The sequence below is a fragment of the Pithys albifrons genome, chromosome 8 (assembly GCF_047495875.1).
Source record: "Pithys albifrons albifrons isolate INPA30051 chromosome 8, PitAlb_v1, whole genome shotgun sequence".
Classification (NCBI taxonomy): domain Eukaryota; kingdom Metazoa; phylum Chordata; class Aves; order Passeriformes; family Thamnophilidae; genus Pithys; species Pithys albifrons.
This window is the reverse complement of record NC_092465.1, coordinates 38,249,651-38,275,093: the sequence shown is the minus strand read 5'-3', so window position 1 is coordinate 38,275,093 and position 25,443 is coordinate 38,249,651. Positions and strand designations below refer to the sequence as shown.

At 47.8% G+C, this 25,443-nt stretch overlaps 1 protein-coding gene across 1 annotated transcript; it reads right to left on the bottom strand.

Annotated features, from left to right (window-relative positions):
• Nucleotides 1-2,469: 2,469 nt before the first annotated feature.
• On the bottom strand, nt 2,470-24,277 carry ATIC (5-aminoimidazole-4-carboxamide ribonucleotide formyltransferase/IMP cyclohydrolase). Its single transcript, XM_071563008.1, has 16 exons — nt 24,168-24,277; nt 23,444-23,570; nt 22,174-22,250; nt 21,066-21,132; nt 18,796-18,884; nt 17,337-17,488; nt 17,053-17,209; nt 15,737-15,862; nt 15,480-15,587; nt 14,193-14,278; nt 12,612-12,701; nt 11,211-11,339; nt 10,217-10,309; nt 4,324-4,506; nt 3,266-3,421; nt 2,470-2,808 (listed from the first exon to the last, which is right to left on the bottom strand). Exons 1-16 carry the CDS (start codon nt 24,187-24,189, stop codon nt 2,689-2,691), a joined length of 1,782 nt encoding a protein of 593 aa, XP_071419109.1. The 5' UTR covers nt 24,190-24,277; the 3' UTR covers nt 2,470-2,688.
• Between the last annotated feature and the right edge of the window lie 1,166 nt (nt 24,278-25,443).

Below are 25,443 nucleotides of genomic sequence, written 5' to 3'. Positions count from 1 at the left end.
TTTGGCTCCTTGACATGAGAAACACAGGTGGCAGCTGCCTTCAGGTGTTGCTGTCTGTAGAGCAACCCAAGCATTTACACAGCATGATGATTCCAGCAGCAATCGGGTCTGTCCCACCAGCGTTCAAGAGCCAAGTGAGCCCCTGAAATACAGGGGACCTAAAACTGGCCTAGACAGAGACACAGAAGAATACTTTGCCATTAAACTGGATTGCTACTTGGTTTTCCCAAGTGAGGGTTACGTATTTTGGACCAGAGGCCAATTGCAAAGATTTCTCTATAGTTGCTTTGTCACTAAGTAATTAATTCACTCTGTGGACACACAGGCAGTGCCCAGCACAAGAGGAGTCATAGTCCTCCAGCTCATTTCTGCACTCCAATGCTACAGCCCTTGTAACAGCAGCAAACAACTCCCCATCCCCACAGGAACCAGCCCAAGACAAAATTATTTACATTTTCCCTGCAGAGTTTGCCCATGCTTTAAAGCACAGAGGTTTACATTGTTGATAATGTCTGGGGTTTTCTGCATTGCTGATAATTTATTTTTAACATTCACTAGTGCAGTGCTGGGTTTTTGTAACTCAGCTACATCTTCTATTTTCAATCCCATTTGAAAAGCACTAGCAGAGTGTAGCACAGAGGATGTAGTGATCTGCCACATCCTGTTTTCAGTGGTCAGCAGCTGAGAGTTGCCTTTGTCTCCAGAGTGAGTTTTCATCCCAGAAATGCCAGAGCTTGGGTGCCTTGTGCATGGAATGGTGCCACACGGCTCAGGATTACCTGAGCACCAGAGTCTCTATGTATTTTAACCAAACAATCCTTCCTTCTAGAAACCACCAGCAACAAAATGAACCAAGGTTTTCAAGGGTTCCCATCCTTCACCCAGGCCCTTGTGCATAGAGTAGTCCCAGAAAAGCAGCTGGACCTTAACACAGGCTTGATTTATATCCACGGTCCACTTGAACCCCAAGATAACTTACCCAGGAACAACCAGAGTCAGGGCTGTGTACTTCAAGGAGGAGTCCCTTGGTGACTGGAGAGGAAAACAAACCAAAAGGCTTCTTGCCAAGGGCAAGAATGATCCCTCCCTTCCATGCCTTGGGAGCTGCTGTTGAGCCAGCACAGGACCTGCCAGGGGCAAGGTGCCATAGGGTGACAGTGCAGATCCGAGCCTGGCAGCAGCCGGCTCTTCAGGACACGGCAGCTGGAAGGAGCACTCTGCTCCCTGTGGGAAATAGATACCAAGTAGAGCTACACAGCAACCTTTTAATCCCTGCCAACATCCAAGGGAGAAGTCATTCCTTCATCCAGCACATCAGGGAGCTTCATAGTGGACCCTACAGACCACCACAGCCCGTGCTTACTGAGAGCCACTCTCAGAGCTTCAGGGGAAGACTCCTTCCATGGGTAGGCTTCCTGCTGGTTGAAATTGCCAAAGCAGCCCAGCCAAGGCACCCCCTGGGCATTGCTTTGAAGTCACCCAGCACCTGGAACTATAGCAGAGATTTTTATCATGCTTGATCCAGACAAAGGAGGCACAGTCCTCAAGGACACTTGTTTGGGACATTGGACAATTGGGTGCAATTCCCCCACTCTGACAACTCCTGCAAGTTCTTTATCCTTAGCACAGGCACAGCAGGAGGTAAAATCACCCCTCCACATATGCTCAGACAGACCAGAGAGCTATCACTCTAGTTAGACATTTACTATCACATGCAGACTTCACACAGAGATCTCACCTGGAAGGTTAGTACCTATTAACTTCCATCAAGTAGGTTAAACAGTGCCCCAAGGACAGCAAACAAAGGATCAGTGGGAATACACAGAACAGGAGCTGCCAGATTCTTATTCCCAGTCTCTGTTTTAGCCAGAGCTTTCAAAAATGCAGGTAAAGAATAGACCGAGAGACTCCCCAGAGAACCTCCCAGCAGGGGCTGTGTCAGCTACAGCCAAAACAGCACCACAGAAAAGACATGTAAGGAACATTTTTTACTCTTCTCCATGAAGAAAAGAGTCCAACCTCTAACTTTTAAAGTATAAACCAAAAGTAGAATCATCTGCTTCTGTGTGAACTCTAAACTGAACTCCAGGTATGGGAACAAGCCTGTCAACAGATCTTTTACTCTGCAGAAAACAACCTGACCTTGCCAAAGCCCACACAGTCTGGGACAGGATCCAGAGTGCAGAACCCCAGATTGCCATATACAAAGGACCTGCTCCCCTCTCCTCCCTGGGGGAAAGGATTAGAAGCACCTGGGGAAAACTACCTGCTGATTCATAAAAAACACCACCAACCCAACTCCGTTGAGTGTAACACAGACTTTTATCAGTTCAGTGAGAAGTTGGGCAGAAGCCAAGCTTTCACACCATCCCGTAACTAATGAATTAGTTAAGTCTAGACCATCAATCTACTGCAAAAATAAACCTTTTTCCCGAGGACACAGTACTTAGATGACATGGGAACACTGCACACAGCTGACTACCATATGTTTATTTGCAAAAGACACTGATTTTCTACATTAGAAGGCAATTCCAGTGCTTCCTTCCCTATAACAGGGGCAGAGACTTCTTCATAGAGCTGACCAACCCTTGCTAAGCACAGACTGCAAGTGCCTCCCAGTTAAGCCAGTAGTATTCCATCCCTGCTGCTGGTGAGGCTGTGACCAAAGGGGAGCAGGGCAGCCCCGGCTCAGTGGTGGAACAGCCGGAGGTTGGTGTGGATCAGGGTTATCCCCAGCTCGTTGCACGCGTCGATCACGACATCGTCGGAAGTCGAGCCAGATGGGGCAGCGATGAACTGTACTCCACTCTGGACACAGACAGGGGTGAGGGCAAGGGTTAGAGGATGGAGAACCAAAATCACCCTCAGAAGGACCTGGCAGCCCCAACCCCTCATCCACATCCCACCGAACAAACAAAGGCTTCCATTGCCCAAAGGTGCCGCTCCTCAAGGGAGCGGGACGCTCTCTCCACTGCTCCTAAAGTAAAACTAAAATACTTCCTCTGGAAGTGACATGAGTTGTCTTGATATTCTTAAACAGTTTAATAAACTTTAATCCTCTAGTCATCCTAAATCAACAACCTGAGCAATGGCTGGATAATTACTGCCCACATGAGACCAGTAACTGTGAGGAACACCCTTCCCAGGATGTGCTATCCTAGCCAGCAGTGCAGAGCAAGGATGTTTCCTCAGCAGTCCACACAAAGTGAAAAGGAAAGGCCATTCCCTTGGAGTCCCCCAACATCATGTCCCTGCCCTGACTTACCCGCTTAGCCCTGTCGACGTTATCCCGGAAAGGGAAGAAGGCGTCGGAGCTGAGGGACACAGCAGACAGCTTGGCAATCCACTGCTTCTTCTCCGCTTCCGTGAGCTGCTTGGGCACCTCTTCAAACATCGCCTGCCACTTCACCAGGTCCTCATCCTGTGGGGACAAAAGCACAGCTCAGCCACAGAGCACAGGGCTCCTGGCAATCCCCTGCCAGGGACACAGCAGATGAGTGACGGCATCCCCCTGACACCCAGCTCAGCTGGGCTTTCTGCTCCACAGCTCTGCTGCTGGGAACTCCATACCTAAGTGGAGTTTTAAAATATGAACTGGGAACACATTATCAGCAATTCTGGCATCTTTTTTACTCCTTTCCTTCCCTCTCCTCCCCCACTTTAATTTCAAGATGCTCTGCCTGGCCTGCCAGCAGCGTGGTAAATGCCAGCACACACAAACAGCATCTGGGAGATCACTTAACACACAGCAAATGACAGCTTGGTTTATGATTCACCTTCTGAAACAGCAACTGCTCCACTTCTTGCCCCCTCAAACAAGCAACTGCTCATAGAGATGATTCACAAGGTCCCTAATCCAGCCCTTGGCTTTTGATACTTAAAAAGGACACAGTTTTTCTTGCCTCACTATTGCCCGTAACAGGGAGGTCAGAGGGATTCTGAGAATGCAAAATGCCAAGCAAACAAACAGCACCATGTGGGAAGGTGCCACTGACAGGGTAGGAAAACTTGGGACATCAACTGAAGCTTTAACTCAATCACATTGCTGGGAAGAGCCATGAGCTGAAGCCAAACTAGACATCAAAGCACAAGGGAGGCTCTATCACCCAGGGCTGTGGGTGCTGTACTGGAGGGGAAAATCAGGACACTTTGCCATTGGGCCAGTAAGTGACCCTGGAGAATGACCATCCTGGGCCCTGGCCATGCGATCCCCCAGCTCTTTGGGATCATTTATTATGACACTTAGGCCAAGCTTAAGTCCTGTGCAAAGCCTTTGTTTGACAGAGGCTGGAGCTGCAGGGAAGGCTCCCAGCCTGCCCTCACCTCTCCGATGGTGCCGGTGACGTACTGGTCGATGGCGTTGGAGATCTCAGCTCTCTTCACTCCCGCCTTGAACTTCATGGAGAGCACGCGGGGGTGGTGCCGCAGCCACCAGTTGTTGGCCTTGTCACCGGCCAGGCGAGTGCAGTGGATCCGGGACTGCTGCCCCGCCCCGATCCCGATCACCTGGAGCACAGGGATGCAAAGCACAGTCTCACCTTGCAGCACAGAGATCAGTCAGAGCTTCCATCCAGCCAGTCAGGAAACACCTCCCACCAATCAGCTGCTCCTCACCAGAGCAGAGAAAGAGTCTAAGTAGTTAGTGAGGAAAACCTGGGAAATACCTGTGTCCCTGATCCTTACACTGACTACAGGGCCAGCTCTCTGCACTGCTGACTTCCAGAGCTCTGCTGAGTGACAGACCCTCTCAAAATACCACGTTCTTTTATCCTTCCAAACAACACAGCCCCAGCCATCAGAGTCACCCCAGGAGAGTGAGACAATTATGGCTTTTAAGGCAAAGCAAAGTCCTGTAGGTCACAGAAACAATGTGACTGCCAAGAGCTGGAAAAGGGCACTTCAGTCGGAGCATTAATGTCTGAGCCCAGGTCACCCAAACACCATCATCCCTCCTGGTGAGCTGGGCAGGCACAGCTCAAACAGGTCAGCTGAGAGAAGCAGGGGATGAGGGGAAAATTTGTCTGTCAAGGCTGATAAGAAAGTAAATCCACTGCTCACTCAGAAAGGCTGGTCAGTGGCACCATTACATCCCAGGAATTGTCAGGGCCCTGGGGCTACCACACATTTCTCACACTGCCATCTGCCAGAGTTCAGGAGTGTTAAAATAGCTGCTACCAACCTTGTTTAATACCTTGATATCAAACAGATCTAGTGCTTCAGGAAGCAAAATCCACACAGTGGTTTTTCCTCAAAGAAGCCGCTATGAAAATATGGTATTTGATCAGCTTCTGTTGGCTTTTATCAGACCACTTTCTTTGGAGTTCTCTCTCATCAGACAGGTTTTCTCAAGTACACTATCAGTTAAAATACATAGAGACTCTGGTGCTCAGGTAATCCTGAGCAGTGTGGCACCATTCCATGCACAAGGCACCCAAGCTCTGGCATTTCTGGGATGAAAACTCACTCTGGAGACAAAGGCAGCTCTCAGGTGCTGACCACTGAAAACAGGATGTGGCTGAAGATGTCCTGGCTACTGCACACTGGCAGGACCACCCTATGGATACAGTGAGCCTGCAGTCACAGCTGGAAGTACACAGGACAGCACTGAGCTCTCCTGGGCTATGGACTGTCCCTGTCCCTCTGCTCTGCCCCTGCCAGGACATTATGCCAGGCACACAAAGGCCAGGCACAGACACCCTGGGCTGATGGCTTTTCTTCATGGCTTTCAGAGCTGTGTGTCCTGCTACCTAAGGAGAGCTCCTGCCATGCAGTCTGGAGACCTGACAGAAAACAGATCTGCTCCTGTGAAGCCACAACTGAACTGTTCACCACTGTCTCATGGAGGGCTACTCCAGGGACATGGTGTTGAGGCTGCTGGTGCTGCCTCAAAGTTTCCAGCTCAGACTGAGGCAGATGGTAAAGCTGTAAGTCAAAGGCTGCCCTCAAAGGAATGAATCATTTGTCTTCCCATTCATCAAGACACAGTGACTTCACCTCTTACCAGAACCATTAAACAAGCTGCTGGACACTGTTCCCCCAAGGAGCAAATGAAAGCCTTGGGCTACCATTGAGTATAATCTGCCCAGCCATAACTGAGGTCATCAGCAAACCCACAAGGGTGTTGGGATCATAAATACTGAACAGATGCAAAGTTTCTTATGGGTTAGTGGCACATTCCCCCCCAAAAACCACTCCTGATGTCCAGCCTCTGCTCTCACAGTGCTTGAACTTTCAGGGGACCCTGTACCCCAAAGGAGCTCAATACCAGCTGCACAGTGGTGTATTCCCTCTTCCAGTGAGGTTTATCCTGCCTCCCTGGACAAAGGAGAGCCTGGCTGTGTCACACAGCACATCGTTAACTGCCACTCAGCCCTTAAGAGTGGGATTAGCAAGCCAGGCTGGGCTCAGGCAGGAATTTTTAGCTGGGGATGCAGGTGGTAGAGAGTAACAGACACCTGGTACTGGAGAGTAGCAGGGGCCCAAATACCATGAAACATTCCCAAGTTTCTAAGTTCCTGCCATTCTGGCTGCCCTTTCCCAGCCAGAATGGTGCCTCTTCTCATTCTCCTCCTCGTGAGCTGTGACCTTGCACTCCCGTGGTGGGACAGGGCACTCTCCCACCTGTCACCCTTCTCAAAAGGAGCTTTTTCCTTTCCTCTGTGAGCCACTGGGGATATTTCACATTTTTATGACCTAAATTTTGTCAAAAGATGCGTAACTGAACTTCAGCTTGTATTCAACAGCTCCAGAATGGCAGGAACTTTGTAGTTCAGTTGATCAAAGTGGTATATCCTGTGAAGTTTTAAGAGGTATCCCCAATCTGCAGAGGTGTATCTGCAACACATGGACCTGTTTCTATAACAGCTTAGCAGGCAATAAGAGAAAAAAAGCTGCTTCTCTGCACCCTCATCTGGGCAGCACAATGATGTTCTAGAAGGAAGTTCACAGTTTCAGCCTGGGAAGAACAGGCTGGTAGGATGCACTTCACTGGAAAATGCTGATCCAGGAAAAGCAGAATTGTTTGTTTGTAGAACACAGAACATAGAACGGTCTGGGTTGGAAGTGATCCCAAAGACCATCTCATTCCATACCCTGCCATGGGCAGGGACACCTTCCACTATCCCAGGTTGCTCCAAGCCCTGTCCAACCTGGTCTTGGACACTCCAGGGATCCAGGGACAGCCACAGCTTCTCTGGGTACCCTGTGCCAGGGCCTGCCCACCCTGAGAGGGAGGAATTCCTTCCCAATATCCCATCCAACCCTCCTCTCTTGTCAGCTTAAAGGCATTGTTCTGCCACTGTTAAAACCACAGGCTTTGATGGAACACTGCTGGGGAAGATTTCTTCAATCCAACCTGGAATTTCTGATCTAAAAAAGAGAAACCAGTAGGCTGAGCTTCTTCCTAATGCAAACTGTAGACCTGTACCTGAATCTCCCTTCACACTGGCTTTTTTATTTCATGAAAATCCTTCCTCCTACACCTTATCCCCTCCCTTCCTCAAACGTTGCCCTTCCCCCACAGAAAAAACACAGCTGAAACCACAAAGCCCTCCACAAAGGAATCCTTCCCCCAATTTTCTACAGAAAAATTCATTATGTTTCTTTCAGAGTTTCATCTCCTGGGAATCCCAAAGTGCTTACACAGAGCCTATTAAGTGTGAGCAGTTAAAGGAGACAGCAATACAGGGTGAGTTGAAAAAACCCCTATCACTTAATAGAAAAAAAAGCTTAGGTGAAAATTGAGAACTACTTGTTCAAAACACTTTGGTTCATAAGAGAGTCAAACACACTCCATAGCTGGAATGCTGTGCAACAGCACAGAGTGGATGAGATGGATAATGCCCAAGGAATCCTTGCAAGATGATCCAGACTGGCCTGGGTTTGCTCAGATTTACCCTGGATAATGAATGAAAACAAAATCCCTTAATATATTTGGAAATACAAAAATCTAATAAAGGACCTGTCAATTGGGACGACCAACAAACTATGAAGTCACTGAGAAAGTGTAAGGTAAATTAACAGGTTTATTTTATCCTACTGTGCACAGAATAAAGAAATTTTTTAAATTGTCAATTTAAAACATGATGGTATCATGAAGGCAAATCAACATGTTACAGGCTGAAAGTCAGACAGAACAAATGGAGTGTTTACTGCAAATAGAGGCAGCTGCCTTCCTGCAAATTACCTGACACTGAGGCCCAGAAATGCTTCCTCCCACTCCTCACTCTTCCCTACAACTCACCAACACAACTGCCTTGCTGGACTAGCTGATTCACTCACGAACCCAACAAAGTCAAGCTGTCAAAAACACTCTGGATGTCTCACACACAAGAGTTTTGCTAAGAACAGGGATGCTGTGAGGCTGAAATAACCCCTGGAAAACCAGAAGCAATGGAACTGAAAGCAAGATGGACTTTCCAGGTTTGGCTCCTGTAACCCAAACCAGGTCAGATCCTGGAGAAGTATTTAACCTGGAAGCTGCTTTCCATCTCTGTGCTATAATGAGCCTCTTAAGGAAGATGCTGAGCTTTGATTTGAATCCCCCAGCATGAATTCAGCACCTCCCTGAGCAGGTGATTGCAACAGCTGCTGCCCTTGACTGTTAACAAAGTCACTGATTTTTCAGTGTAAGACTCTGATCTTGGCCTTCCCTGTCACCTACACAACAAACCACAACAACACACACTTGTATTTGATTAAAATCTAGGGGTGCAAATATGCAAACCACACTAAAGCCCAGCCAAATCCCTGCCTGCCCATGCTGCTTCCCAGCACTCCCTCCTGCCCTCTCCCTTCCATATGGAACAGGCATTACCACACACATTTCAGACACATCTGCATCACCACGTTAAGCCCAGACCTGCAAAAGCACTGAGGAAATCACTGCTGGAATGAGGGAAAAGAAGCAAAGATAGTGACACTTTTGTTCTGGGGCTACAAGTTCCAACACTCCTGAGTGCAGAGAACCATTTAAAAGCAAAAAAACCCTAAAGCTGAATAGCAGACAAATGCCAGATCTCCAGAGCCTTATTTTGAAGAACCACACAGCACACAACCCCAGAGAGTTCTGTGAGACAGCCCTGCAGTGTTTCCAGGCTGTACCAACAACCTGACACAGCAGATGAGCACCAATGCAACAAGCACTGCAGCTCAGTCTCTATCTGTAGGGTTCACTCTGATCCATTTTGCTGATTTTTGATGTATTAAAGCTCAAGATCAAAAGCATTCTTTGTCTTTTTCTTCTGTATTTTTTTAAATAATCCAGGCCTATGGAAAAATTACCATGGAGAGCAGAGAACGAGCTAAACAGCAGCATCAGGAGAATGAGCTGCTTGGCAAAAATACAACTTTAAGTTTATTTACAACAACTTTTCTGTAACTGATTTAGGCTGAACAGCTAGTAACTACAGGGAAAGAAAGGATTGTTTTGAAAGTCAAGACAGAAACTGAGAGGAAATTTAGGTTAGATATCAGGCATAAATTCTTCCCTGTGATGGTGGAGAGGCCCTGGGACAGGTTGCCCAGAGAAGCTGTGGCTGCTCCATCCCTGGCAGTGTCCAAGACCAGGTTGGATGGGGTTTGGAGCAATCTAGTCTAGTGGAAGGTGCCCCTGCCCACGGCAGGGTGTTGGAATAAGATGAGCTTTAAGGTTCCTTCCAACCCAAAGCATTCTATGATTCATAATCTCGATTACACATTTGATAATGCCTCTATAAATCTCAACATCCATCATAACCTTTAAAAGAAAGCAGAGAGAACAGAAGATTTATAGTGCCCCAAAGGGGGAAAAAAACCTAAACATCCTTCTGAAGCAAAAAATGAGAATAAAAGTAAGAAGCATTTGGACAATCAGAATCCAGATGCTGAAAGTACTGTAATTTCCTAAGGCTCTACATCAACTACAACATATGTACATGGCCTCAGAAAAATGACGTAAAAGAACAGAGTAGTTAGAAAGAAATGACTCAAGGCCAGACTCGTAGAAGCAGGTAAGAGCTTTTCCACCCCCATCACTGACAGAGCCAGCCCTGCCATTAGCAGGGAAAAATGACACCAAGGTTTTGAATCAGCCTCCTGAGAAACAAATGCTTTGCTGCTGTTCTGTCTGGGGCAGCTCCTCTGTGGCTGTTCAGCAGGTTCCTGTGCTGCAGGATTTTCCAAGCCTGCCCAGAGCAGCCCCTGAGCAGCCTGAGGTGGGGCTGCCCAGCTCAGTTACCTGCCCGTCCTTGGCGTAGCACACGGAGTTGGACTGGGTGTACTTGACGGCGATGCTGGCGACGATCAGGTCTCGCACGGCAGCCTCGGGCAGCTGGAACACAACACCACTGTCAGCACCACCCCGGCAGCCACGAGCTGCCAGCTGCTAAACCCCAGCCATCACAACCACTGAATCAGAGGGGGGGAAAACAAGTAACTGAAAAGATCCATTACCACCAAATGTGGTTTCATTCAGGAACCATAAATGGTTGGTTTGGCAGCTAAGGTCAGCTCGCAGGGGTAAGACTCAGTCTCCCCAGGTCAGGAGGGCTCTATCCCTGGCCCTAAGCCTGCAAGGTCCTCTGTCTTTACTCACTGTCATCAGATGTGCTCTTGGCAAAAAAACATGACCACAGCAATTAGAACAGCTCCCAAAATCTGCATTAAGGATTATTTTTAAGTTCCACTCCTAATTTTTAAAGGACTTTTATTACCTCAATGTCTGAACTTGCTTCTGAGCCCATGACTAATCATGTGCTCATTTACATCTGTTTTTTTAATTAGAGCGAAATCAGAGACAAAGAAATAACTGAAAACTCTCTGATGATGTTGAACTCTAAGTGATGAGCAATATCAGCCAGGCCAGAGTTTATACAACACAAAAAGGTGATGTAAACAGTGACTCACAATGAGACTGCCATGGACCCATAGCACATGGGTGTCTCACCATAAGAAGCTGCACACAGTAGCTTCTTATTTACAAGAAATACAAACATTTTGTTAGGCTGAAATAATGGGAAAGGTCTTCTTATTTATCCAAGGAATCAAAACAAAGGAAAACTATCCTGATCTACCCAAGGATATTTGGTCCAGAAAGTTTGCTGCAGTGTTTGATAAGAGCCAGTTAAATCTCATGAGACTATTAAAATAGCACAGCGATGCCTTCTGTGATGAAGGCACCCCAGTTCCTTTATTCCATCTGTCCTTCAGCTCATTTATGTCCCAACACTTACACTCTTATTCTTTGTGACAATGTTCTTGAACAGCGACCGGTCAATGACTGCGTTGTTCCTCTTCTGCATGAGGTTGAGCCCATAGAGGGTTCGAACCTCCAGGTCATCTGGCTCATAGTGGGGATCCATCTAAAAGCCAAAAACAGGCCAATAAAACACTCTTGGACCAAAATACACAAAGTCTTCCAGTTTATACAAAAAGTGGAAAAACACACACACAGAGTCTTCCACAGGAAGGTGGAAATACTTGGAGTTGCTTCATACATTCCTCAAGGTGTAACTCCCAGCCCTGTGTGACACTTGAGGAAACAGTGAATGTGACCATATCCAGAGCTGCAGTGTCAGGACACATCTCCACACAATTCAGAAGCACCACTAATTTACACCATGTAAGGATCAGGTTAACTGGAACTGTTACACTACACTCAGGCCTACCCAAGCACAGGCTTATTCAGAACCCTAGCTGAGGTTATTGAGACAGGAAACAAACCAGACTAAGGTGACCAGCTCCAAATAGGATCATGCACACACCTTATGTGGTTTCCCTAATCCATTTAAATTTTTCAGACCAATTTTCCTCAGCATTCCTCTGCAGACAGGCCCTGCAGATACAGACTTAACCAGTATGACCTCATCCTTGCTAAGCTAATTGAATTCCAGGAGGCAATGAGCTGCCAAGACTGTCTGCAGTTTCATTCCTTCTTGCCCAAAGCTCCTGAGCCATCTTCTACAGCTTCCCTGGCAGCACCACTACAATTGCAACTTCAGCTAAGCCTTGGATTTTCTTTTTGTGATGTTACAGTGAAATTCTCTGCTCATTTGTCTCTCAACAGCAGGCAGAAAAAGGACCTGTCTGGCTGCTCTGACAGCATTCTGTGATCTCTTAATCATGTTCACCAAAGCTGGGTGATTCTGAAGTCCCAGCAACCAGTGCAGGAACTAGGAAGGCAATGACTTGACCACATACTATTAACATTCCTTCACAAGCATCCTGACTGTAGCATGCAAAGGTGCATCAGCTCAGGTCCAAACTATCTGTGCTGCCACCTTCACCCCTGAGTGTTGTAGAGACTGCCCTGAAAATACCAGTGCCCATTCAAGGCTTCTCCCAGTGATTTACTACACCTGCCTTCTACTGTCAAGACTCACAACATCACTCAGGCACTGTATCTTAGATATAAATAATTCAGGGAGGAAACAAAGTCAGCAAAAGCGAGAGGAAAGCCAGCAAAGAGTGGAAAGAGCACAGAAGTGCTGTTTCTTCGAGGTACTCTTGCTGGTTCATAGATAAAATTGCTTTAAATCCACTGGAACAGCCCCCCAGTTAACTGGACACCACCATCTATGAGAAGCAGGTCTGGGGAGAGCAGCAGAGGACTAGAGAGGAGCAGGAGTACAAACCTGGAGGACACAGTAAGCACCATTCTTCTTTTTGGCAAGGATTTTGAGAGCTTCTTCCTCATAGCCAGGAGCCACCACACCATCAGACACCTGCAACACAGATTTCAGCTTCCATGTGACAAAAGTGAAAGGGAGGCTAAGACTGCAAGCTCCACCTGTCACTTCACAGTGTGTAGTGAAGACACACCTCTTGGGGTCTGTGTCTACCCAACAATACCAACAGCACTATTACAAAATTGGTTTCAGTCCTGGAAACAAAAATTGCAGAGCACTGTAGGCTCTTGGCAGGAGTTAGTAAAAAATACACCACGTCACTTTAAGCAGAATGGAACTAATATCCTTCTCCAGGGGGGAACAGCTCAACCATGACATCCTCACTTTTCAGCTTGAAAGTAAGCATGGCTTGAAACCCAATAAATTCTGATTTCAACAGTGACACTCCTGATGAGACAAAAATACTGGCAAAAGAGCTGTTAACAGCACTGAAATTGAGATGCTCAGTGCTATGAAGTGATACACAATTTCCATGTTTTTGTCTTACAGTGTGGGTGGGGGTTTTTGTTTTTAAGCAGCAGTGTACCAAATGTTATCCTCTCAAACCAGTCAAATATACTCTTTTGTTTGACAAGAACCACAGAATCTTTTGGGTTGGGAAAGACCTCAAAGACCATCTTGTTCCACCCTTTGCAATGGGCAGGGACATTTTCCACTATCCCAGGGTGCTCCAAGCCCCATCCAACCTGGCCCTGGACACTTCCAGGGATGTGGCAGCCACAGCTTCTCTGGGGTACCTATGCCAGGGCCTCTCCACCCTTACAGGGAAGAATTTCTTCCCAATATCTCATCTAAACCTTCCACGTGAAGCCATTCCCCCCCCATCCTATCACCACATGCTCTTGTAAAATTAAGCAAGTTGGAAGTCTCCAAGGTCCAAGGCAGCCCTTTGAATTGTGCCTTCCCCCTCTCAAAAAACCTGTAAGCAACATACAACAGGATGGGTGTGTTTGGTAAAGCATTAATTACAGTTGTTTAACTCTCTATGCAAACTCATGACTTGTGCCATGCAGTCAACACTGAATCCAGAGAAGTGGTGGCCTTGGCAGTTGGACTCAATGATCTCAGAGGTCTTTTCCAACCTAAATGACTCCGTGGTTCTAAGTAAAAATTGCAGTCTGGAAAGTGGCAGGTAGTAACCTATATCCACATTCCTGCCATGGGCAAGGGGCTGACCATCAGCATTGCAGACCTCTATTGCTCCCATTACAGCTGTTCAACCAAACACTTGTGACAGCATAATCAGGGTTCACTTCCAGAGGTCTGCAATCATCTGTTGGAAAGCAGCACTGCAAGCACTGCTATTTCCCAGGCTCTAGCACACAGCCAGGTTTGAACTGGGAGGAAGAGAAATGCATCAAAAAATTGGTGTAAATTCTGCACTCCGGGTCAGAGAATTACACCAATGGACCAATAAAAGTCTTCAGTAAAATGGGCCAAATTCAAACAAAAAGGCTGTTACAAACCAGTGATTCCATCTACTGTGATTCTCCTTTTAACCCTGGCATGACTTGCTATTTAACCAACCTCTCTGGAAATAATCTTGGCAGTAGCCACGTCGCAGATGTCAGACAGGGCAATGAAGTCACCAAAAGACGACATCCGATCAGCACCTGGAAAATCCCAGTTTTACTCATTTATCAAACTGCAGCATGATACACAGAAATCTTTGCTCCTACAGCCCAGTCAATTTCTATAAGAGCTAATAATTTAATCCCACAATAAAAAAACAAAACAAAAAAACCCCACCAGGCCAGATCAGAGCCACAAGGATAAAAAAAATCCTACCTCAAACACATGGACCTTTAAATATTCCCATTGTTCAGATATTCTTCCTTCTTCCCTGCCTCTGTCAAAGCTCTAACTCTGTAATGACTATCTCTGTGACCACAAGCAGCTCAGCTGTACCCAATGGTGGCAAGAGGACAAGGAGAGGCAAAGATCACACAGAAAGATTTTAGATGGGAGACAGCTGGAAAAAGAGGAAAGCTTTTAGATGCCTGTATTCTCACCTGGCTTTTCCTGCAAGAAACCACACCCAGAAATGTAGCTAAAAGCAATTTTTTTTCATTTTATTTTGTATTTAATGGCATAGCTAAGGTGAAGTCCGATGCCATCACAGATGCTCCACTACTCAGCAAGGTCAATTCTTCTGTCCCTGACATTCTAAATGTTTGTTTTTCTACCAACCATTGCAATGGTTTTCTGAGGCCAATGCTCAAAAGTGGCCTGTGAAAAATGAACCCAAGGCAATGTACTCCTTGTCGAGTTTGCTTTGTTGTCTATAATCTGTGAAGATTTTCTAGGAATGCCACTGAAAATGACAGAAGTAGCCAAGTGTCTCAGCAAAGCAGAGGCAGCTGGTTTTATTTACTTTTTTAGGTTTTTGTGAGCTCTGCAGTACAAAAGCATTAAAAGAAACACCTACCAAATACCAGACAGGAACATTTCTACTCAGGTTAAATATTCCTGAGCACTCCAAGGCTGTTTGCTATGAGCCCAAGTGTTTATCCACAGCCTTTAGCCAAAACCCCATAGATTTATATATAACTGTATATACACATTTCAATAAAAAAAATTTATCTCTGCAGGTCTTCTATATACACCAAGGAACAGAATTCAAAATGGATTTTGCTCTTTGAGGCAGCACAGTGCTCACTTGGAGAGCAATTTTTGACATGCAGTCAGGCAGATCCTCATGGAGAAAACCCCAGCAGAGCAGGGGTGTGGTGCAAAGGGAAGAGCCTGGGCAGTGCAGAGTGGAGCTCAGCCCTCTGGCCACGCTGGTTTAGTGGGGCTGTTCCCACTGCTCACCTCTGCTCCGGGCATAGGCGGAGGCCAAGGGCGTCAGGCTCTTGTGCAGGTCGTGCACCATGCACACTTGCGCCTCCTCCTCGCTGAGCGGAACTCCAACAGCAGCACCTAGCGGGAAACACGAGCCAGGGCACTTCAACCCCGTCCTTGGAACTCCCCGTGCTGCCAGGGGAAGGGACACACACACATCTCTGGCAGAGCTGCCAAAAGTTGGAGTGTGTCCAAGGAGAAAAGCATGGCAGGAGGAGCCGCCCTACCTGCGGGACTGACGTGTTTGAAGGAGGCCGCTGCCGGAATGCCCAGCGCCTGCTTGAGCTCCTTCACCAGCTGCCAGGCATTGAGGGCATCACAGAGATTGATGAACCCTGGAGAGCCATTCACCACTGCAAATACAGCACACAGGCATATTACAGTAGGCAGAACCTTCTCCTCAGAGTCTGGAGAGCAAGCTCAAAAGATGTCTCCCACCAAGAGCTAAAATCACTACAAATCGTTCCTGTCAAATCAACCTGGCTCGTCAGCAACTGGTGAAGTGCCCAGGAATCCACAGCAAGAGTAAAGGCCCTTTAGAAGTCTGCTCTCAAAACCCGTTGCTGTGGCCCTGAAAGAAGAACTGCTCATTCTGACACAGCAGCATTATAAACTTTTCAGGAGACTGGAAGGAAAGGTCATTTTAACAATAATCCACATCCAGGATGAGAGAACAGAGTGTTGTTCTGCTGACATACTGGAAGGCAGACTTGCAAGCAAATCAACCTCCACTGCAGGAATGGAAAAGCCTCCTAAGAGGTCCCAGAGTTGAAACTGGGAAATGCTGCAACACGAAGCTTCACTATTGATTCAACAGGACAGAGCCTGCACACACTGGAAGCAGTCTCAAGAATAAAAGTAGTCAGACTTTCTCTACAAAACACGGGCTTCCCTCACTGCAACGATGCTGTGGTGAGTGGCACACCCCATACAATGGCAGAGACTCACACCAGACCTCTCCTGAACTTGCAAGCAAGTACCCCTTCTCTCTACCAACATCAGCAGAAGCAGCATTCTACAAAACTAAAGTAATAAACATCTGCTCAAAATCATCAAAGAAATTAAAAAAAAAGAACAAAACCAATTCAAACCTGGAGAAGAACAATCTGGTTTCTAGACAAAAGCAAACGGTGACACAAAAAGGTGGGAAACATACTAAGCAAGGAATATGGCAAGTAGAAAAGCATCTCCAAGGGATTATGAGGTTTTCCTCTGCAAAATCTGGGTGTAATGTCAAGCTAAAAGCACACTGCATAAATCTGTTTCAAGTATCTTGGACACACAACTGTACAGCAACAGAGAACATGGAGCTACAATAAGTCTTGTGGGGATCATCAGACAAGCTTTTGTCTCACACAGCTCAACCTTTTAACTGCAAAGGTAGTGCCACTCAATAACAAAGTAGTTGTGAAGGCACTGCTGGCCATCCCTTGAACTAAGGTACGAGATGGTCTTTGTTTGAAAGACAGCCAGCAGACGTGTCCAATCATCTCCTTTCCCAGCCATCCCAGCCCTCCCTTTGGGCCGGCATGGCTGAGCTCACCTGTCAGGGGCAGTTTGGATCTCGTGGTGTAGAGCTGTGCAGGACTCTGGTGAGGATTCATGCCATACCTCAGGGGCAGCTGGGACACCCCCTTGCTGTACTCCTTCCTAAAGTAGTCAGAGATGGCTGCATCGTACTGGGCAGTGTGGGTGAATGCCTGGGGACACAACAGGGGACCTGTCAGCTCACAAACATCAGCTTACAAAGGATTTGGTGTTTGAAGGTCAAGAATGAAAGGCAAATGAGTCTGACCCAGCCCTTCATAGCAAGCAAATGTGACCAACCTTCAGTGCCAGGAGCCTTCTGGTCTCCATGGCTGTGTCTTTGTCCCCCGATGCCGCCATCTCTTTGGCTACTGCAGAGTAGTCTGCAGGGTCACACACGACTGTCACCCGAGCGTGGTTCTTGGCAGCCGCCCGCAGCAGGGCAACTCCCCCTGCAAGAGAAGGGCACAGGCGTGAAGCACTTCCCTCCTGGACATGGCACAACCAGCAGCCACAGCTGAGACCAGGAAGGGACATGCACCATCCCTTAACTGTGCCAGCTGAACGTGCCTCTCCCTCCAGCACAGAGAAGGGAGAGTGCTCTTCAAAATGACTCAATTCACTTGTGAAGGTGCATGTTGATGGGCCTTTGCAGACTCAGGTGGAGCTGCAATGGCAAAGAAAGAAGTGATGGGCTGTGATGAGCAACTGGGACAAGAATGTCTTCAAGCAGCAAAGCCACATCCCAAAGATGGCTGTATCCACAGGTGGCTTAAGCACCGTCACTCTGCAACACTGGGGTGCACAGGGGTCTGCAGAAAGATTTATTTGTACACTGCCAAACAACAAAGGTTTTCAAATCTCTCTGCAAATAATAACGAATCTTGCCCAGGTCCTCTGTGTGAGATAAAATGCCACAGTTAGCCCTAAAGTCTGACTGTGCACAGCTATTGCAACCCTTTAAACCACACAAGATACTGGGCTGTACCAAAGAAGAGCAGAGGCTGGCACTGCATCACGCAGACCAAGTATTACTTCATAAAACATTTAATGGAGAGCTCTGCTGGGCATCATTTGGACTAAACTACTGCAGGAAAATTCAATCCCAATCCACCTGCATGGCACAAAACTGTGCCTGTACTGTTCACAATCTGCCAAGAAGAGATGCCACAGTGAAAGAAGAGCAAGCCTTTGGGGGTTAATAACTAGCAGGAAGAGAAAATCTGCTAATGCAGGTGGTCCATGCTTCCAAACTCAGGTCCTAAGCACTCTCCCACACATGCAAACCAACCCCTTTCCTTCAAACAGCTTCTAGCAGTGAAGTCCTCAGCCATCCCCAGAGCACTTTCAGTGCTTCAGCCTTTTCTCCACAAAGCCCATGTTTTTTAAGTTTGTATTACACTGCCAGAGGCAAAAAGAGGTTTAGTCTGCTCTCTGTGTTTCAGTAAGAAGCATGCTCCCCCTGGCCTTTCCTTCTGCAGTCCCTCAGGCTCCTCCTTCTGGGCAGTGCATGACTTGTCCCCCATGCAGTTTGCCTTCCCAGCCCATTAACTTGCCATTTTAATTGCAGATCTGCTTAAAAGCAACGAGGCTTACCCAACTATTCCTTCAGTCTGCTCCTTGCAGCTCCTGAGCTCTTGAGCAGACTTCCTTTGTGGGTGTGCAAGGCACCAAACAAAAAGGCAAAGAACTGAGAACACTTAGAGATCAGCAGCATCAAATTCACCTGGAAAACAGATCTGCTCTCCCCTTAACTTACCAATGTCAATCTTTTCCACTGCATCTTGAACAGTCACACCGGGAGAAGAAACAGTCTTCACAAAGGGGTAGAGGTTGCACACTACAACTCTGAGAATTGAGGGGGAAAACTGTTATTCAGCAAGAAAATGCCAAATTAAGCTTGGCAAGCACAAGATACCAACAGCATTTTCATGGTCTTGTTTCTCAGGGACAAACCAAAATCCTGTGGCCAAGGCTTCTTTCTCCAGAAGACTTAAGAGATGGTGGTGCTCAGCCAAAGGCCAAGTGATGGCACTGTGTATTCTGACATTTAACTGAACTCTGTGTATCAAACAATGTTAGAACCACAAGTTACAGAAACCAGTTTAAAGGAAGAGTTTCTTTAAATGCAATTTAAATGTTCAGTGATTTTGGTGCACAACTTTAGCCATTTCAAAGGACTTCAAAGTGGGCTCTCAGCAGTACTGAAAACAGGCATCCAGTAAGCACTCAGGGCAAGGTCCATTGCAAACAAAGTACAATCAATCTAATTTTCCTCGAATTTTCCAAGAGCAGAAAACGACCTACATATCACCTTCTGGACTTTTAAAATACCAGTAACATATGAAACCTGAGCATGCAGCCCAGATCATATAGAGCCTCTGTAGCACATGAAAGCAGAGGGGAAAATTGACTTTTCTCTCTCAGGCTAAGACTGGACCTTGCTGGAATTAGTTTTTTCATCTGATCTAGAAGAAGGTCTGTATTCCAGGAAGCATGAAGTAATAACCTGCCCTGTCCCATCCTACCAATGCCACATAAACTGTAGTGAAAGAAGGGATTTGTTCTGACCTTCACAAAGTTTTTAATCCAAGAGAATTAATTTACTCTCTTGATCTGAATATATGAAGGCACTGAACTCCAATGTGTGCCCAGTCCTGGCAGTGAATTGCTGTGATGTGTACCCTTGTGTTCAACTTCTAACATTCCTTTATTCCCACTCTGTGTGAACTCAAGCAGAAGGGATGATCAGCTTCCAGTATGGCTTTCAGAACCCTCTGTCTCTAAATTTCCTACAATCTCTTTTATTGTCTCTTTGGTTTCTAATACCCAAATCCATTCATGCCCCTGACCTGTTGCAAACCACCAGGAATCTGTGGACTTTAACAATGCTAATGCTTTTAACTGTGGAAATTCATATAATCAAAATCAAGCTTTCCTACATTGACTTGAATATGTGAATTTTATGCAGCTATGCAAAGACAGTCCTGCTGAGGACCAGCTACTTCTGCTTTTTGTAAGAGAACCTGAACCCAAATTACTACTCTGGATGCAAGTGCACTGTAAGTCACTGATGTAAGGGCATGTTATTCTCCCTGCAATTCATCAGAGCCTGCTTTAATATGCAGCATGCTCTGAAGAGCCACCACTGCTGAGCCATCTATGAGGACTCCTGTGGTTTTAAATTTCAGGTTTTCAGATTCAGCCAGGAAATCCATCTATCAGTTTTTAAAAGTAATTTTAAAACTTCAGATGCATTCTGGCCCAGTCACACTGTACCTCCCATCCTAGCAATCCCTACATTTTACTGTGTCCAACTCAGCCATTGCTTTCTAAACCAGGAGCTACTCTGCCATACAAGTGGTTATTCACAAGCACTGGTTAGATGTTAACACCAGTTAGTTACACACAGTCCTCCCCTGTGTGACTGAACCAAGTAAATACATCCTAACACAAACAGATAGCCATGGTGGCTCTCAAAGTTTTTGTCTGTCTCTTATCTGTGTGTTTTCTGTCTGAACAAATGCTGCATGTTCCTGACCCATTTCTCATGTCTGTTCTTTATTTATGTGTTGAAACTCGGTAAACATTATGCAAATATCAAAGGGTATATTTACTAAGCAAGTATTTCAAAATCAGGAATTGCCATCTGAGGAGACAGGTGGAACCAAGCTGAGGGGAATGAGCCAGCTTCAAAAGTACTCAACTCAACTTTGTAACACATGTAACGTGGCCCTACACTGACTAAATGTAACATGTCAAAATTCCCAGAGAAGCAGAAGAAAGTAAAACCTCTGTTCCCTGTGGAAACCACAGTATAACTTTTTCCTGGTTTAGTTTTCTCTTGCTACAAGTGATGAAGACGAATCTGTAGAAAATTATATTTTTAAATAGAAAGTGTCTCCTGCCAGGGAAAAGGAAGGAGATGCAGATGTTACAATCCCTGCTGCTCCCATTCCCTGGTGCTGACTGGTCTCCAGCACTGGTTTCTGATTACTGATGCTTTGCATTGTGTCCTCCAACATTTACCTTACGAGGCTGAAATCCTGTTTCTTCATATCAGCATTATCCTCTGGAATATTGCGAGCCAAGATGCCTAGTTACAAAAAACAGTACAATGTCATTGAAAAAGAGCTAAATCACCAACAGGTTTTTAGTTTAACATCTCCCTTCAGACTCTGCTTTTCCTCAGAGACTTTCCAACATAAACTTCCTGATTCTAGTTCAGACAACACCCTCAGCCCCTGCTCCTTTATTCCATTTTACAGGCTCTCTGGCTGTTCAAATTGCATACTAACAGGTGTTTTTCCCCCAGTGCTAAATCCTAGAGCATTCCAACTACTGAATGGCAATTTCAAAAATGAACTTTATAAGCACTCAGCTCCTACCCTTAAATCTGTCATTAAGGAGTTCATGAGAGAGAAAAAGGGCACCTGCCCTATGAAATGAAGGAAGCAAGAGAGGCTGTGCCTCTAGCTGAGCAGTGGAGGTGGCTGGCTTGGGTCTAGGAACTTGGAGAAACAGGCATGTGAGAGGCTGGCACGGTGTAAGCAACAGCACAACTCTGGGTTTGAGGCGCTCAGAGACTGTCTCCAGTCCCCAGGTATGGTGGGCAATGTGTTCCACCTGAGGAGTCTCAAGCAGAGTAATAGGAAAGAGCAGACGAATTAATGTGCAGGTGGACTAATTGTCAGAGATCCTCCCTGCTGAAGCAGAGCCAGAGACCATCAGAGTACGCAGAAACCACCCATTAAAGACTATGTTGTTGTGTTTCTTATGCTGCAGACCAGGTTCATCCACAGGTTAAATTCCGTGGAGCTCTCTGCCTGAACGTGTCTGCAACTGACTCTGCAAAGGATGTGCAAAGGCATTTGCAGAGGAGCTCTGTTACTGACAGCCCCGGGGAGAAAGAGCTCTGCAGAGATGCCAGCACAGCAACAAGGAAGTAATTCACCCATCCTGCACCTCTCCACCCCGTGGCTTTTCACTTCTCCTTCTGCTCCTACAGCAAATCTGTTCTCATTACTTGGTTCTTCCACACAACCCTTAAAAAAAGACATCTGTCAACCTCTTCTTCCCACCCTCACTGCCCAAGGATTTCTCTTTTAGGCTGAAAAATATATTAGCAAAAACGTACCAGCATGAACTGCAGGATGAAGGGTTTTCACACGTCCTCCCAACATCTCAGGGAAGCCTGTCAGGTCTGAAACATCTCTGCTCAAGGAGAAAACAGCATGGTAACAGACATGCCATACTGAATTTATCTACAGGTGGCATGAACCAATCCAAAAGAATTGTATGAATTTCACTACAAAAGCCCTCTGTGCCAAAGGAGCAACAACTGTTTTTCCCAAGAATGGAAATAAAGTTCATGGATCACATTCAACTAAGCAGTACAGTTATTTCTTGAATACACTGGAATAACCAAGACAAGCAAACCCCAAGCCAACATGATTTATAGAGAGAATGGAAGACCATGCTAAAGTAATGCAACACCTCAATGCTCTTCTCCCTAGCTTAGATAAAGCATTAATTGAAGTTTCACCACTCCCTGGGACTGTTTAGAATGAGAGGAAAGGGGAAATGTGACCATACTTTGCTTCAGGCTTCACTGATAGCACAGCCAAGCAAAGAATTTGGAGAGACAGGACCAAGTGTTGGGCAACAGCGGGGACAGGGAGCTCTGGGAGTGATGTCTATTCCTGCTGATGTGTCCCAGGGGCCTTCCATTCCATTCACTGGAACCAAAAACGGTCATGGTCACCTGTCCCACCAAACTATCAACACTTTTTTCATCACTGCACAGAGCAATGATTTGTGATGAATCAAAAATCATCACAAATCATGAAACTGTTTTTATTTGGCCAGAACTGCTTTTTAATGACAGCATGGAAGAAAACAGAATGAGTTTCCCCAGAATCAGTGGCCTAAACAGCATGACTGTACATGCACCTTCTCAAACAGCAGATGCACATTTAAATGCTCTGTCTGCTTAAGTGGACCATCGTCTTGGGAAAGTCATTTGTGACAAACTCCAGGGAGCTCCAACACATTCCTGACACGTGCCAGTCCCTGTTCCAGGACCAGGCGAAGCTCAGCTTGCACCTGGCTGTGAGGAGCAGCACTGGGGTCAGATTATGAATGCCAAGGTAACAGCCCCATGGAAACAAGGCTGGCTCAAGGCAGACAAGGCAGCCCCTCCAACACCTCTCTGTGCTGACCTGCACACCAACACTCTCCAGCCTCCACAGAAGCTTCTGAAGTTTGCTCTGGGGCAGGGTTTTTGGGGTTTTTTTGGAAAGGAAGACTTGCTTTCAGGCCATTTTCGCTCACAGAGAAAACAATTCAAGCAACCTCAGGGCTCAAATTGAGCATTTTTGTGTGGAAGCACAAAGGAGCACTTGTACCTGACAGGCAAGCCAGCATCCCTCAGGGCCTTGGCTGTTCCCCCGGAGGCGATCAGTCCCAGGCCGAGCGCATGCAGGCTCTTCGCAAACTCCACCAGGCTGGTCTTGTCAGAGACGCTGAGCAAAGCTGGCAGTGGGAAGAGCACGAGTGTTTGGGTTTTAGGAGCGGAACGGAGGAGACAAGAGGATTGAGTGAAGCCTTTAAAACTTCTGTGCGCGAAGCGAGGTGGCTGGGGAGGCGCAGGGCCTCCTCTTCTCCTCACGGGGCAGCCACCCCTCAGCGATGCCCCTCGGGGGGTGCCCCTTGGGGGATGCCCCTCTGGGGATGCCTCTCAGCGATGCCCCTCAGCGATGCCCCTCGGGGGATGCCCCTCAGCGATGCCCCTCGGCCATGCCCCTCGGGGGGAGCAGGGCTGCCTCCCGCGCCTCAGGTTGCCCCGAACGCGGGGCAGCCCCGCCCCGGTGCGGGTACCGTCGCCCATCGCCCCGGCACGGGCACCATCGCGGGCCGCATCGCCCATCGCCGGCACGGGCACCATCGCGGGCCCCATGACCCCGGCACGGGCCCCCTCCCGCCCCCGCACACACAGCCCGGGCAGCGCCGCGGAGGACGCGCGGGCCCCGCTGAGGCGCCTTCCGGGGCCGCCCTGCTGAGCGGGGCCGGCGGCCATGCCGGGCGGCGGGAGGGCAGCCCCGCACCCGTCCCGCACCCGCCCCGCGTTACCGAGCTGCTGCCGGGCCGCCATGGCGCCAGCGGGGCTGCAGGAGCGCGGGCAGGCAGCGAAGGGCCGAGCGGCGGCGGCCCCGCGGGATTTGGGTGCGCGGGGCGGGAGCCGGAGGGGGCGGCCCGGGCGGGGCGGGGAATGGAGGGGTTGGCGGGGCCCGGGGCCGGGCTGGGGCACGTGGGTCCGGGACAGAATGGAGGGGTTGGCGGGGCCCGGGCCCGGGCTGGGGCACGTGGGTCCGGGACAGAATGGAGGGGGCGGCGGGGCCCGGGCCGGGGCTGGGGCACGTGAGGCCGGGACACACGCGTGTGCTCGGGGCGGCGGGGGAAGTGCCCCGGGCTCGGGCGTGTTGTGTGTGCGACACGTGTGTGCCCACTGCACGTGTGCGCAGTGCTGTGTGTACAGGCAGGGATGTACCTCACACACACATGTACATGTGTGTGCCACAGATGGGTGAACCGCCCCCACATATGTACATGTATGTGCCACAGACGGGTGCACCTCACACACACATGTACATGTGTGTGCCACAGATGGGTGAACCGCCCCCACATATGTACATGTGTGTGCCACAGATGGGTGCACCTCACACACACGTGTACATGTGTGTGCATAGATAGGGTGCACCCCACAAATACACACATGTACGTGTATGTGCCACAGACAGGGATGTATCACACACATACACATGTATGTGCATAGACAGGGATGCACCTCGCACATGTACATGTATGTCCATAGACAGGGATGCACCTCCCACAGACATGTACATGTATGTCCATAGACAGGGATGCACCTCACACACATGTACATGTATGTACATAGACAGGGATGCACCTCACACACACATGTACCTATATGTGCATAGACAGGGGTGCCCGACACATACAGAATAGTTAGGGCTGGAAGGGACCTCTGGAGATCCTGCAGTCAAACCCCCCTCCCCCAGGCAGAGTCACCTGGAGCAGGTGACACAGAAACCTGTCCGGGAGGGTTTGGAATGTCTCCAGAGAGGGACACTCCCCAGCCTCCCTGAGCAGCTTGTTTTCCAGTGTTCTGCCACTATGGAAAGATGTTCTTCCTCATGTTGAGGTGGAACTTGTGTTTTAGCTTATGGCCGTTGCTCCTTGTCCTGTTCCTGAAAGCATCCTCTTGACATCTGCCTCGAGATACTTCTATGTATTCATGAGATCCCCTTTCAGTCTTCTCCAGACTAACCAGGCCCAGCTCCTGCAGTCTGCCCTCATAGGAGACAATCTCCAGACCACTCATCAT

Excerpts from the sequence above, each read along its gene's own strand:
- ATIC (XM_071563008.1), bottom strand. The coding sequence starts at position 24,189 with ATGGCGGCCCGGCAGCAGCTCG. Across the intron at positions 15,863-17,052 it reads ATCCAAACTGCCCCTGACAG|TGGTGAATGGCTCTCCAGGG; the intron begins GTGAGCTCAGCC and ends CTGTATTTGCAG. Across the intron at positions 3,422-4,323 it reads TCACCGGCACCATCGGAGAG|GATGAGGACCTGGTGAAGTG; the intron begins GTGAGGGCAGGC and ends TTGTCCCCACAG.